The sequence below is a fragment of the Octopus bimaculoides genome, chromosome 7 (genome assembly GCF_001194135.2).
Source record: "Octopus bimaculoides isolate UCB-OBI-ISO-001 chromosome 7, ASM119413v2, whole genome shotgun sequence".
Lineage (NCBI taxonomy): Eukaryota > Metazoa > Mollusca > Cephalopoda > Octopoda > Octopodidae > Octopus > Octopus bimaculoides.
The window spans coordinates 39,811,392-39,824,407 of NC_068987.1; the positions used below are offsets into that span (position 1 = coordinate 39,811,392).

Consider the following 13,016-nt stretch of genomic DNA (forward strand, 5'->3'; position numbering starts at 1 on the left):
AGCATGAAACTCCTCTCTATCTTCAAAGTTGAAAAAAATTAACGCCACAAAAAATGTGGAAAAAAATCTTCCAAAATTCACTGAGTTCAAATATCACGCCAAACAATGTCGGAGACAATAACTCAACTGTTTGCAAAGTGAAATCAGGTGTTTTAACGAATGTACTAACGAGATTTGGGTTCAAATATACATTTAAATAACAATGGGTACGCTCGGCCGGCTACGGCCGCGTTAGTCTTATGAGTCAAAAACTTTTTCGGCCGGGTTAGTAACGAAAGGGTTAAGTGATTAAATTTAGGATAAGACAATGTATTACATTTAAAAGATATAGGAGGGCACCATGGCCATAAATAAGACAAATAATTCTTTAATCAGCTATTTTTCATGCTGCCTTAGTCAAGTTTTAATTCATTTGAATTTTGGAAAGAACTGTTTTTTTTTGCCTATCTTGATCAGAATTAACCATAGAAGCTAATGATTTATTTTCTGTTTACTATGCATGTAACTTTAATAAATAATTAGACAATTTTTGCTAATTACATTAAATATGTCAGCTCCCATTTAACTACAGAGACCATCTATGAGAAACCTTTCTCCATCACCAGTCACTCTCTTATTTGTACAAATAGGATCAGGACAATTCAAACATAGTAACAACAAACACACAATATCTCTCTCTCTCTCTATCACACACACACACACACACACACACACACTTACACACTCACTTGCTAGCTTTCCTCAGCCTTCCTCTATAATTTTCCTCTCTTACTGATGCTCTCAATCCAAGAACCAAAGGTGAACCTTACCGCATAAGAACCTATAAGAAAAGCAGCGTTCACTCTCTTGCGACCATCTAAACTGGTGTAGTGGATTATCTTCTTTCTGCTAAGGTTGGTAGACTGAAACAAAAATGTAAAATAAACATATTAGACTATTTTGTAAGACTGGTACAAGGCAAACAAATATGGAAGGAAAGGATGGAGTGTGCAGTCACCTAAACCAACAAGCTAATATTAACATAAAAATTATTAAATATCTTAAAAGAGCCACCATGGTGTTCATTCGAGCTAGTGCTTAACTACACTTACATGGTTTTAATGCAGATGAGATATGTATTTCTTCTGGATAAAATCATAGTATATTTTAGATAACATTTTCAGATCTTGCACTTATTTTCAAACAAGGTGAATTAAGACAGAGAAATAAACGAGCTTCTGTTCTGATACTTATTTTATTTTACATTTGAGAGATAAAAAAAAAAAGAGGTCAGCTGTATTGTGATTTAATTATACAATATAGAAGGATTAAACTAAATACACAAAGGAATTTAGGCTAACTATCATTTTCACAAAATTACTTCACCGAAAGAAACAATAATAAATGTGTATTTTTATGTGTATGGTGCAGGATGGAAGGGTTAAGTTTGTTATGCAATCATGAAGTCCAAGGTTCAATTCCATTTCTTGGTATCTTGAGAGTCTTTTACCTTTGCCTCAGATCACCCCAAACTTGTGAGTGAAACTGGGTAGATAAAAATTGTGTGGAAGGCCACTGGTTGTATTGTGCCTGTAGCTCAAAGGTTCAGCCTTGCATAAGTGGTCATGTGCTGATTCTGCTTGGAGGATGCATGTGTATATAAAATAGCCAACCACTTGCATGCAAATGCAATGAATGGTTAGCTGAGTTGATCAAATAAATGAATACTCATCACTGAAATTAGTGACAATCCATTTATAGATGTTGTTCAACTCAGATCAATCCTAGTTCAACAAAATATCATCAAAAGTATTTCAACCTTGACTATTCAAAATGTCTTTCATTTGTTTAAGACAGCAGTGCATGATCCAAACAAGTTTGGCTACTGCTTATAGCAGATCAAACGACCACATAACAGCTTCTTTGTTAGTTCATGTGTAGACTTGTGATCAAATGTATTCCAACCATGACCATCCTATCATTTTCCCATGTACAAGGAGCCCATACATTATCAAATAAGTAGGTGGGGTGTAATTTGAGGGATTGGTTTATTCTTGTATATGTTGCAGGTGATAGAAATTTAGAATATTGTTAGCTTATGGGTCAAATGTGGACACCTGTATCTTTAGGAATTACTCTAGGTGTTTGTTTGCCGAATTTGAGCTCATAATCTGTAGATCTATATAACACATTCACTCAGTCACTCCACCTTTATCTGTCTGTCTGTCTGTCAAGCTGTAGAAACACACACATATTAACAGAGGCATGCATATACATACGACTATATTAACAAATACATTCACAGTACAAATATACATTATAGAAGTGTATATACATATACAAACACTCACTGAGACATATAAACAAACATACATTACATACAGCTGCAAACACATTAACAGAGGCCTATGTACTTGTTGAGACTTTTATCAATAATCTCTATTGCATGAAATACTAAATCAAAGCAGATGTATTAGAAATTCACTTAAAATAGATTTTTAATTAACACCCAATGAATTAAACTTATTAAAATACAAACTGTTATGTTTCCCTCGGACTGACTCGCAGAGATAACATAACGAGTTATACAATTTAATTATTACATTTATTGTTCAATTACATACAAAGAACGCACTCACCCAATGTTCGTTATGAATAAACAAAAGTCATGTCCGCCATATATATATCAATGACATTTTACTACGACAGTCCCACAAGACAACAACAATGAAAGTCCATATAACACAAACTATATTCACATGCATTATATTCTGCTTTGATGAGTGATCTAGCTAAACATTTATATTTTTGTTTCCTTTTTTAAATAGAATTTCAGAACAAGAAAAAAAGAAAAAGATATACAAGTGTCCAAGTTCAAAGCAACTCTTGTCTTATAGTGTGGTCAATAATTAATTTCTGATCTTCAGCAGTTTATAAGTTAAATGGTGGATACAATATCATTATGTTATTAAATTACAGGATATGTTCTGATATGTTCATCTTTATTTTAATTCTAAGTCATTCTTATACACTTCAACTTTTCTTGCTGCTCTTAGAAAGGTCTAGCAAATTTACATTCTAGTTATCTTGAGGACAACCATTTTTGAACTCCTGAAAAATTGCCTCAAGGACAATGATGAGAAGAGAATTATGAGCAGAGCACATGGAGTCAAATTCCTCATTAAATAAGGGTATCTCTACACAGTCTCTCATCCTGCTAAAAGAATCAGCCAAACTTTTTTCAAATCACATTCTATTGAAAGGGGGGGAAAAAAACACAAGCTGTTCAAAGCTAGTGCTTTCATCAGAGATTTGCTCATCTTGGGCTAATTTAGGATTAACCAACACTATTTATCATTAACTTAATGGGCAGTGACAGTAAAATCATTAACATGATTTAAATTGTTACACTAACTCCCAACTCTCAAACATTTTAAAAACTTGCTCAAGTGAAATTCTTGGTGGCATAAATAAATTAGAATAGTTTCAAACAGTAATCAAAACTAAGTTGTGGACTTGACACATCAAGAACTTATATACTCAATACTACATTCCACACTGGTGTACAAGTTTAGGTATGCTGGTGTGGGTCTGAATGAATGCATATTGTAATTGCAGCTTAAAGATCTGGAAGATATTGAGAGCTAAATCATTTGAGTGCCAGTAACGTGTTTGGTGATTCACATCATATCACAATTCACCAAGATTAAAGTAGGTACTGCAGGTGATAGAGTTCATTTTTGTGCTCTCCAATAGCAATTTGTTGGTCTTCAGTACAAGGCTCAATTCCTGTTGTGGGAAAGCCGTCTGCCATACACTAGTGTCCTAGTCAATTAAATTATAATTTCTCATCTGCTAAACACCACAGAAACTACAGATAAGTACTAAATCCATGGATTTTTGAGGTTAGAAAAGGATTAGGTCATAACTGTTTATTTCAAATAGGCTGGAGACATTTTGTTGTGCATTTGAATCATTCACCTATTTTAAATGAATGTCATGGAGAGATATTAGATCACCAGGGAATAGTTACAATAGACGGGTGTTTTATCCTGGAACTGCTCAGCACTAAGATCATTAAACCAGAATTAAGTACTAACTTTTAATACATTTCTTGGGCTTGAGGGAATAAACATAAATAACTGGCAGGGAACTAACAGAGTTGGTTGAGTGTCTGATAGAATGAACGCCTCACAATATTTGTTCTGCCTCTCTGCATTCTGAGTTTAAATCCTGCTGAGGTCAACTTTATCTTTCATCTTTTCGGGTTTGATCAAAAATAAAGTACCATCCTAGAGTGAGGGACTGACAGAAATGCAAGAACATTGAACTGGATACCATGTGGTATTTGTTCCGACTTTCTGTATTTAAATCCAACCATGGCCTAAGAGAGTAGTACACTTAATCTCAACTCACAGAGATGTGAGTTCGAGTCTCATAGCTGGCTGGTAACGTATTTTTCTGCAATATATGGATAATTTATCCAGATCATGCTATTTATAGCATTATCACGCGTTTGAGAAATAAAATTGTTTGCTTTTTTTTTTCTATTTCCAATTATTTGAAATCTTCCTGTAAGTATGAAACTGGTTTGTAACAGGGGTACAAAACCCCATCACTGGAATGTAGATAACAAAAATAATGTCAAAAGTTATTGACCACTTTACTTATCTGGGCAGTGAGATTCATAGTGGAATTACCTATGAGTCTGAAGTCCTAAAAAGACTCATGAACTGGTGCAGTTATGGATTTATTTAACAAGGGTGTTTGGTACTGCCAATATCTGAGGACAAAGGTTCAGGTTTTTAGGTTTCTGGTCCACCCTGTCCTGCTCTATGTTTGTGAGACTTGGACACTGTCTGGGGTCCTACAGAACCAGTCCAGGAACTTTTTGATAACACCTCATATCATCATCATCATCAACGTTTAACGTCCGCTTTCCATGCTAGCATGGGTTGGACGATTTGACTGAGGACTGGTGAAACCGGATGGCAACACCAGGCTCCAATCTAAATTTGGCAGAGTTTCTACAGCTGGATGCCCTTCCTAACGCCAACCACTCAGAGAGTGTTGTAGGTGCTTTTACGTGTCACCTGCACGAAGGCCAGTCAGGCGATACTGGCAACGGCCACGCTCGAAATGGTGTCTTTTATGTGCCACCCACACAAGCCAGTCCAGGGGCACTGGCAACAATCTCGCTTCATGTTATTATATAACTGATAAAAGTAAGTAAGTGGGATCAGGATTAACAATATATTTAGTATATGCTAAAATCACTACAATTTTTAACAAGGTTTTTGTTATTTCCAGTTTAGTCATCAAAGTACAACTGTACAGATTAAATAGTTGGCTGCCCATATGATCTCTATATATAAATCTTTATTACAAAATACAAAAGAAAGATGTTAACCATTCTAAAATTAATCACAATGTTTAAGTAATTTGTATTTATTGACAAAAATTTAATTTGTGAACACAAACTAAAATTGAAACAACTGTAACATATAATTTTACAGTCCCATTTTGAGGATGCCAGATATGTAAATGAATTAAAACTAGGATTAAATATTGATCACTGACAGGGAACTCTACAATCAATAACATGAAAAAAATTATCTAAAATAGACTGTAGCTCAACATAAGAGAGATACCAAGAGGGCAATGGGATAAAGAGTACAGAAGACAAGTATAACTTTAAAAAATAATAATGATAAATCAATTTACATTAAATGAAGAGGAACAGCTAATGATGTAATCATGATCTCAAGGATGTAGTCTTCTAAGATATTTCAGTCTCACTTGGTAACTTTTGTTGCCAACTGGAGTAATACAGAACAAGCAATAACAGACTGCTATTAATTTTATAGTGGACTGAGTATATTTAAGAACTACTACCTTTATGGACAAATAACAAGTAACATCATATGATATTTAAATCCTAGAAACAAGTTTAAAATAATAGAATATTAATGTTCTGCAATATATATATACATACACACACAGTTGATTGAATGAATTAACCACGTAGATAGCTAGAAAAATTACTTATGTTTATGGATGCAACAGCACTCAACTCCCTGTGGTTAATGTCTGGCATGACAATATCTAAATTACAATAAATAAATAGAAGACAAAATGCTTTGTACATTAAAGATATATGCATGTGTATTTTATGTTAACATACATGTCTGTATGTATGTTTATATACAGAGAGAGATTTTCCTCCATTGGTGGCAATGACAAGCATTGCTTTCCCAATTGACCTCCCATGTCTCACATACCTTCAATGTGGACATTACGCAATCCTTAGTTGTCTTGCAAATTTAGAGTGTCTTCGTGAATGCATGCATGCCAGTGTTATTAATCCAATCTGAAACGTGTGATATCTAGATACTGAGTATTGAAATATTGCAATAATAACACTTTTACATCATTTTACTGTCTTGTTCCTAAGGAATTTCATTAAGGCAAAAGAGTTAAAAGACCCTTGCAAAGAGCATCAATAGTGATCTCAGAGGTCACTTGAACAGAGAAGGAATACAAAGATGGTATCAAAAAGTTCTCGGACTAGTTTCTGTAGCATGCTGATATGGCTGCGTGTGCAGTGAGAGCTAGCAGTGGCATTCATGAGGCAGTGTGCTGAGTGACATTGCTGCGTCACATCGCAAGTTGTGAAATTTGTGTTTATTGATTATGTGTATGTTGTAGTCTGTGTTTTTGTCATGGACCAGTCCGTGTTTAGTCAATTGCACTGAACTCGAGAAGTTTGCTAGAGAGACATTGAGTATACTTTGGCAAGCTTATTGTGACAAGGCAATGGATCATACACAATGTTTCAAGTGGTATGGGTACTTCAAAAGCAGAACATCCCTGGAAGACAATGAGCAATCAGGAAGACCTGCCACAAGCGTCACATTGTGCATCGAGAATTTGTCACCCAGGAAAAGACCATCAATTGAGAGTTCTACTGCAACATTTTGAAGCATTTGAGGGAGGACATTTGGTGAAAGCAACCGGGCCTGTGGAATGCAAGGAATAGGATTCTTCACCAAGATCTCCTCACTCATGAGTTTCTTGCCAAAAACAACATGGTATCACTTCTGTACCCACCCTATTCACCAGATTTAGCACCTGGAGACTTCCATCCCTTCCCCAAGATGAAAATACAGCTCAAAGGTTGCTGTTTTAATACCGTTGTCGAGATCCAGAGCAAATTGTAGAAAGTCCTCGATTCGCTTACAGGAAACAACTTCCAGGATAGGTTCCAAAAGTGGAAGGAACACTGGGGCTAGAGTATTGCTGCGCAATGTAACTATTTTGAAGGAGATAATGTTAAAACTTAGGTAAATAAGTTATTTTTTATTAAACATAACTAGTCCAAGAACATTTTGTTACCACCTCTTAGACTTGATGATATGTAAACACATACCTCCATTAAATAGACTCAAGAGGCAGTCAAACAGACGGTGAACTGACTTGAACATATGTTAACAAGAGCATCTATTGCATGGACTTAGGAAACAGCCAAGAATAGGATGAACCAACTTAAAGATATGCAAACATGAGCCTCCATTGCACAGACTCAGGGGACAGCTGAGCAAATGTGATGGACATGCAGCAAGCTCATGTGATGAGTTAATCCTCTGGAGTGCAACAAGGTAGCTGCTTCTGATAACCGGGGAGGAATTTCAACAATATGACATTGTGAATGACACCATAACCAAAATGAGCCTCTTCAAAGTATCAACAAATTTCACAGATCATACAACACACTCCAGTACCCATCATCTTTGGTTCAAGGAGAGGACAGCTACCATTTCTATATTCTCAAGACTGACCCAATATTAAAAAAGAAAACTCCTAAGGTTTCTTGTAAGGAATTTTATGCTTTCCACTTCATGTCAAGGGATAAATTATTTAACACCTCTCAGAGAGGTCAAAACCTATTCCACCAGCTTGCTGTCAACATGTTTACCAAAGTTAAAGAAGAGATATTGCAGACAAAGCCACCTTTGAGGTGTCCTGTCCAGCAAGTTACTGAGTGACCTTACTGCAGCCAGTGCCACATAGAAAGTACCCAGTATATTCTGTAAAATAGTTGGTGTTAGGAAGGACATCCAGCTGTAGAAATCATGCTAAAACAGACAGTATTACTTGGTGCAGTCTCCTGCCTTGCCAGTTCCTGTCAAACCATCCAACCTATGCAGGATGGAAGGAAGACATTCAATGATGATGATGATTTATTTTGGTTAAGTCAGTCTGAGTTTCACCTGAGCTATTTTTTCTATTCCATTTATTCAATGCATTCTTTGACCATTCTAATACCAACCTGCCCTATTTCAAACCCTCCAATCTTCATTTACTTTTTTTCTTACTCTTTTCTTACTCCACTGTTTTTATTTTCATTTTCTTTTTTGTTGTCCTCAAAACATTCTTTTTTTCCCCTTTATCATATTTTCTTCCCATCACCATACCCTATGTCAGGGTACAAACTCCATCCTTTTTACAGTCATAAATTGCCTGAAGACTTGATGCACCCACTGGCAAAACTCAGTGCAGCAGGAGACTAATTCAACCAAAATAATATATACATACCTATCACAACACATACTCATTTTATGTTAATTTTTCTGTATTTGCATGTCACTAAACTTCAAATCACTAATCCTTACCTATTTTGCAAGTAAAGGATCTCTTATTTCACATGTGTATGAAGGTGCAAAACAAGCAGACAAGTTGTTGACAGAACAAGCGAGAACGAGAACGACAATGCTTTTAGTAACTGTCACCAAGTGCAAATAAGTGTTAATTTCCATATAAGAAGGATTATTTTTTGGCTTTCCCCAGAATGTGTTGGGAGTGTTCATTACTCATGAGATCAGATTAGCTCAAAACCTGATGATCTACCAATGACATTCTGACAGAGACACATGTTTTCTATTTTTTTACACACTAGTCTTTTTGAGAAGTTTCTCTGAGACAAAATATTACAGCAAGTGCCATTCTATATTCACACATGCACACACACACTATAAATGTTATACACTTCATTATTTTAATCTACTTCTATCTCAGGTGCATATATTATGTATGTGTGTCTATATATATATAGAAGTACGCATGTATGTGTGTATATATATATATATATCTATTCTAGACTCTTCATCTCTGATTCTATATGTCCTTGTCATATACTTAGATTCTTATAACTGTTCATTGGTATGCTGCATTAATTAGATAGATCATCATGCTGGTATATTGTTAATTATATGTATCATATGTGTTAACACAGTCAATTGAATTATGCTCATTGCATTACATAAATGATAGGATCATCTGAAATCATACAAAACCAGCCATATTGGAATATACCTGATGAATGCAATCTCATGTTAGGGTTTCATTTATGGGCAAACATATAACTTGCACAAATATTGTGTGTGTGTGTTTTAAAAGCAAAGTATGAGAGATATAGATGTGGAAAATTAGATGACTTGACACTTAGTTTTCCCAAGAATACTGATAAAATCAGTAAAGCATTTATGTTGATAACATTGGAAAAAATGTGAAGTTGCAGCCAGCAAATACAGGTATTTCCCTATCCCATCTCAACAAACAGTATGCATGGTTAAAAAATAAATTTTGCCTGCCATAAAGCCAAATTCTCTACTACATGTAAATTTTATCCTATATTCATGGGAATGATATGGTAAAACAACTATTCTCTTTCTCTGCTGAGCTGTCAAATATGTGTAGACTCTTGTATAACATATCAGTTGACAGTTATGCTAATGATGATCTCCATCATTATTATCACAATCATAATTGTTATGGTGGGAGTAATGATAATCATAGTAACAGCAATAGTGATATTGTAAGATGATAAATGAGGATGAATGATGATCCATGTTTATGATGATGATCCATGTTTATGATGATGGTGATAATGATGAATGATGATGATGATGGATAATGATGAATGATGATGATGGTGGATAATGATTTAGTGATGATGATAATGATGTTGAGGACAATGATGGTGGAGCTAACAGTAATTCTGTCAATGACATTACCCATAATTCACTTGTCTCTACACTTCTCATCACCTTCGCAGTGTCCAACCCACTACTTAGGCCCTACACTAAGCACAGTTACTTGGTTTTTGCTAATTAATTTTAAAGGCCTTTAATTCCAGGTTTGTTTTCAGCCATAAGAACAAGTTATCAATATAGAGAAGTTTCCATGGGCAACCAGTCTTAAATTCTTCTGTCATGGCCTGGAGGACAGCATTGCTACCTGGTTGTGAAGCTTGGGCTGTGAATGCAGAGGAAATGTAAAGACTAAAAAGAAATTCACAACCTCAGTAGTGAAACATGGGCTGTGAATGCAGCAGACATGTGAAAGGTTGAAAGAAATGAAGCTAGCATGTTCTGCTGGATGCATCAGTGTGTATGTACAACAAAGTGTGAATGTGTTTAGAGAAAAATTAGGTAAAAGAGGCATCAAATATAGAGCACAAGAGAGAGAACTATAGTCATATGGTCATGTGATGCATATGGATGAAAACAGTTGCATAAAGAAGTACCAATCACCAAATGTGGATGAAATCTGTGGAGGTTGGAGACCCAGGATAAAATGGTGAAAGATGGCCTCCAGATGTTGAACCTCATAGAGGAAGCAGCTATGCTCCTGCACTCAATGTTCTGACAAATCTCTTCCCAACTACTTGTCTTCCTAATACCTCCCCTCCAACTGAGTTCACCACTCACTGGGTTCCCCTCCTCTCTATCTCTCACTCTCATGAACTTACTTGCCCATTCACCACATCCAATCCTTTGTACCAATTCACTAATACTCACTTCCCTGTTACTTGAGGGTAGGGCCTGACACATCTTCATCACCCTCTTCTCTTTCTCTCACTCTCTTCCAACTGGGGTAGCTATGTATCTCCTTTACAACACGACACCCGATTTTGTCCCTCTATCATACCTTAACCTCTCATTACCTGACATGAAGCTACTTCCCTCAACACTACTCTCCCACCTCAGCTAAAGAGTCTTGTCTTGCAAGTTATTTGGCAGTCTTGTTGGTGCTGGTGCCTGTAAAAACACCCAATACACTCTGTAAACTGATTGGTGTTTGAAATTTGAAAGGGCGTTTAACTGTAGAAATCATGCTAAAACAGACAGCAGAGCATGGCACAGTCCACTGGCTCACCAGCTCCTGTCAAACTATCCAACTGATGCCAGCATGGAAAACAGATGTTAAATGGTAATGAGGATGATGAGGATGATAATGATAATGATAAACAAACAATCTTTTTATAGAAGTAACAAATTTGCTTAATAAGAAAAATAACAACAGGAACATCGAGTACGAGCATCAATGTTTTAATATTTGTTTCTTTGATCATACTAACACGTCTGCCACACAGAATATCATTACTTATAGCAATATTACAATGAAGGAATATTCAACTATGTGAATATTTAATTCATTACCACAGTATCTATTTAACAATAGGCGGACAAATATATCTCTGACAATGTAATCTTATCTGTTTCACTCAAACATAACTTCAAATTTCTTGCCAAAAAACATAAAAGAAGATACTTTTAGTTTGAACAAGCAAGAAACGCTAAAAATGAAAATTGAATATACAAGTGAAAGATAATTATTGGTAAGTAACCTAAGTTTTATTGATTTCAGTCCAAAACAATGAAGAAACAGCATAAAAGAACAATAATTGGAAGATAGAAAATGAACCAAGAAAAAAATACTAATGATTTCTAACTTTGGTGCCATGCCTTAACTTGCAGAAGAAAAGGATATCGTCAATCAAAGAAATCCCAATGTATTTTCCTAGTGCTTATTTTTACTGATCAACCTCAGAATGAAATTTCAGATCAGAACTTTTTAAAATATTGCATTGCATTTTGTCATGAACTCTAAAGGTCCAACATTACTGTAAAAACAAGAAACAATCCTCACTTCTGATACACCATTTTACTGATTCCATTTACTGAGAATGGATGCCCAGAAGTAGACCAGCTTGGAGGAGAAGGGTCTGGAAGCTTAAAGATCCTGCAAATGGACAGAGATTTAGAAATGTCTTACTCGAAGCATTTGATGAAATAGAAGGGGATATAGCATCACACAATGTGGAAGACAACTGGAGGTTTCTATGGGACAACCTGCTGAGAGCCACCAACCAGATCTGTGGCTGGTGCAAAGTCCCCTCTCAACCCAAAGTAATGTGGTGGTGAAACAATGTGGTTGACAGTGGTATTAGACAAAAGAAACAGGTTTGGAAGGACTGGAAGAACAGAGGTAGCAGGGAATTGCATGAGACTGCCAGAAGGAAAGCTAGGAGACAGGTTTATTTAGCCAGAGGGGAAGCAGATAAGAAAAGATTTGCCAATGTTCTGCGCCGTCAGGACCAAAGACTTGAAGTATTTTGTGTTGCAAGACAGTGTGTGAGAGAAAATCATGATGTCGTAGGAGAGATATGTGTCCACATGGATGATGGCTCACTTGCACTAAATAAAACTGCAAAGAGAGAGGTTTGAAGACATTACTGTGAAAGGTTGCTTAATAAAGAGAATGAATGGGAGGAAGAGAGTCTGCCACATGTTGACCCAACAGAGGGACCAGCTATTCTAATTGACAGTACCTTAGTAGATAAAGTGATTGAGAGTATGAAGACAGGGAAAGCCCCTGGCCCATCAGGAATCACTGCAGAGATGCTCAAAATATCTGGCAGTGTTGGCTATAGCCTAGTCACCCGTATAGTTAATCAGGTGATACACAAAGGAGTCATACCCAATGACTGGTATAGCAGTACCATAGTCAACTGCTACAATGGTAAAGGTGACGCTTTAGACACAAACAATTACAGAGGTATCAAGTTGTTGGACCAGGTAATGAAGGTCACGGAGAGGGTCATAGCCCAACTAATTAGGGAGAGAGTCAGTTTAGATGAGATGCAGTTTGGGTTCGTTCCAAGGAAAAGCACCACTGATGCTATATTTCTGGTA

General features: G+C 36.1%; 1 protein-coding gene across 19 annotated transcripts in view; it reads right to left on the minus strand.

Moving 5' to 3' along the window:
* Positions 1-13,016, minus strand: part of LOC106880867 (dual specificity protein phosphatase CDC14A) — a 385,993-nt gene that overhangs the window by 224,200 nt on the left and 148,777 nt on the right. For all 19 annotated transcript variants that reach the window (XR_008264591.1, XR_008264594.1, XR_008264589.1 and 16 more), the window contains exon 4: positions 810-902. Coding sequence is in view for 13 of the 19 variants with exons in the window: in XM_052969515.1 (XP_052825475.1) it covers positions 810-902 (93 nt within the window). In the remaining 6 variants the exon portion in view is untranslated. The remainder of the gene's footprint in view (positions 1-809; positions 903-13,016) is intronic.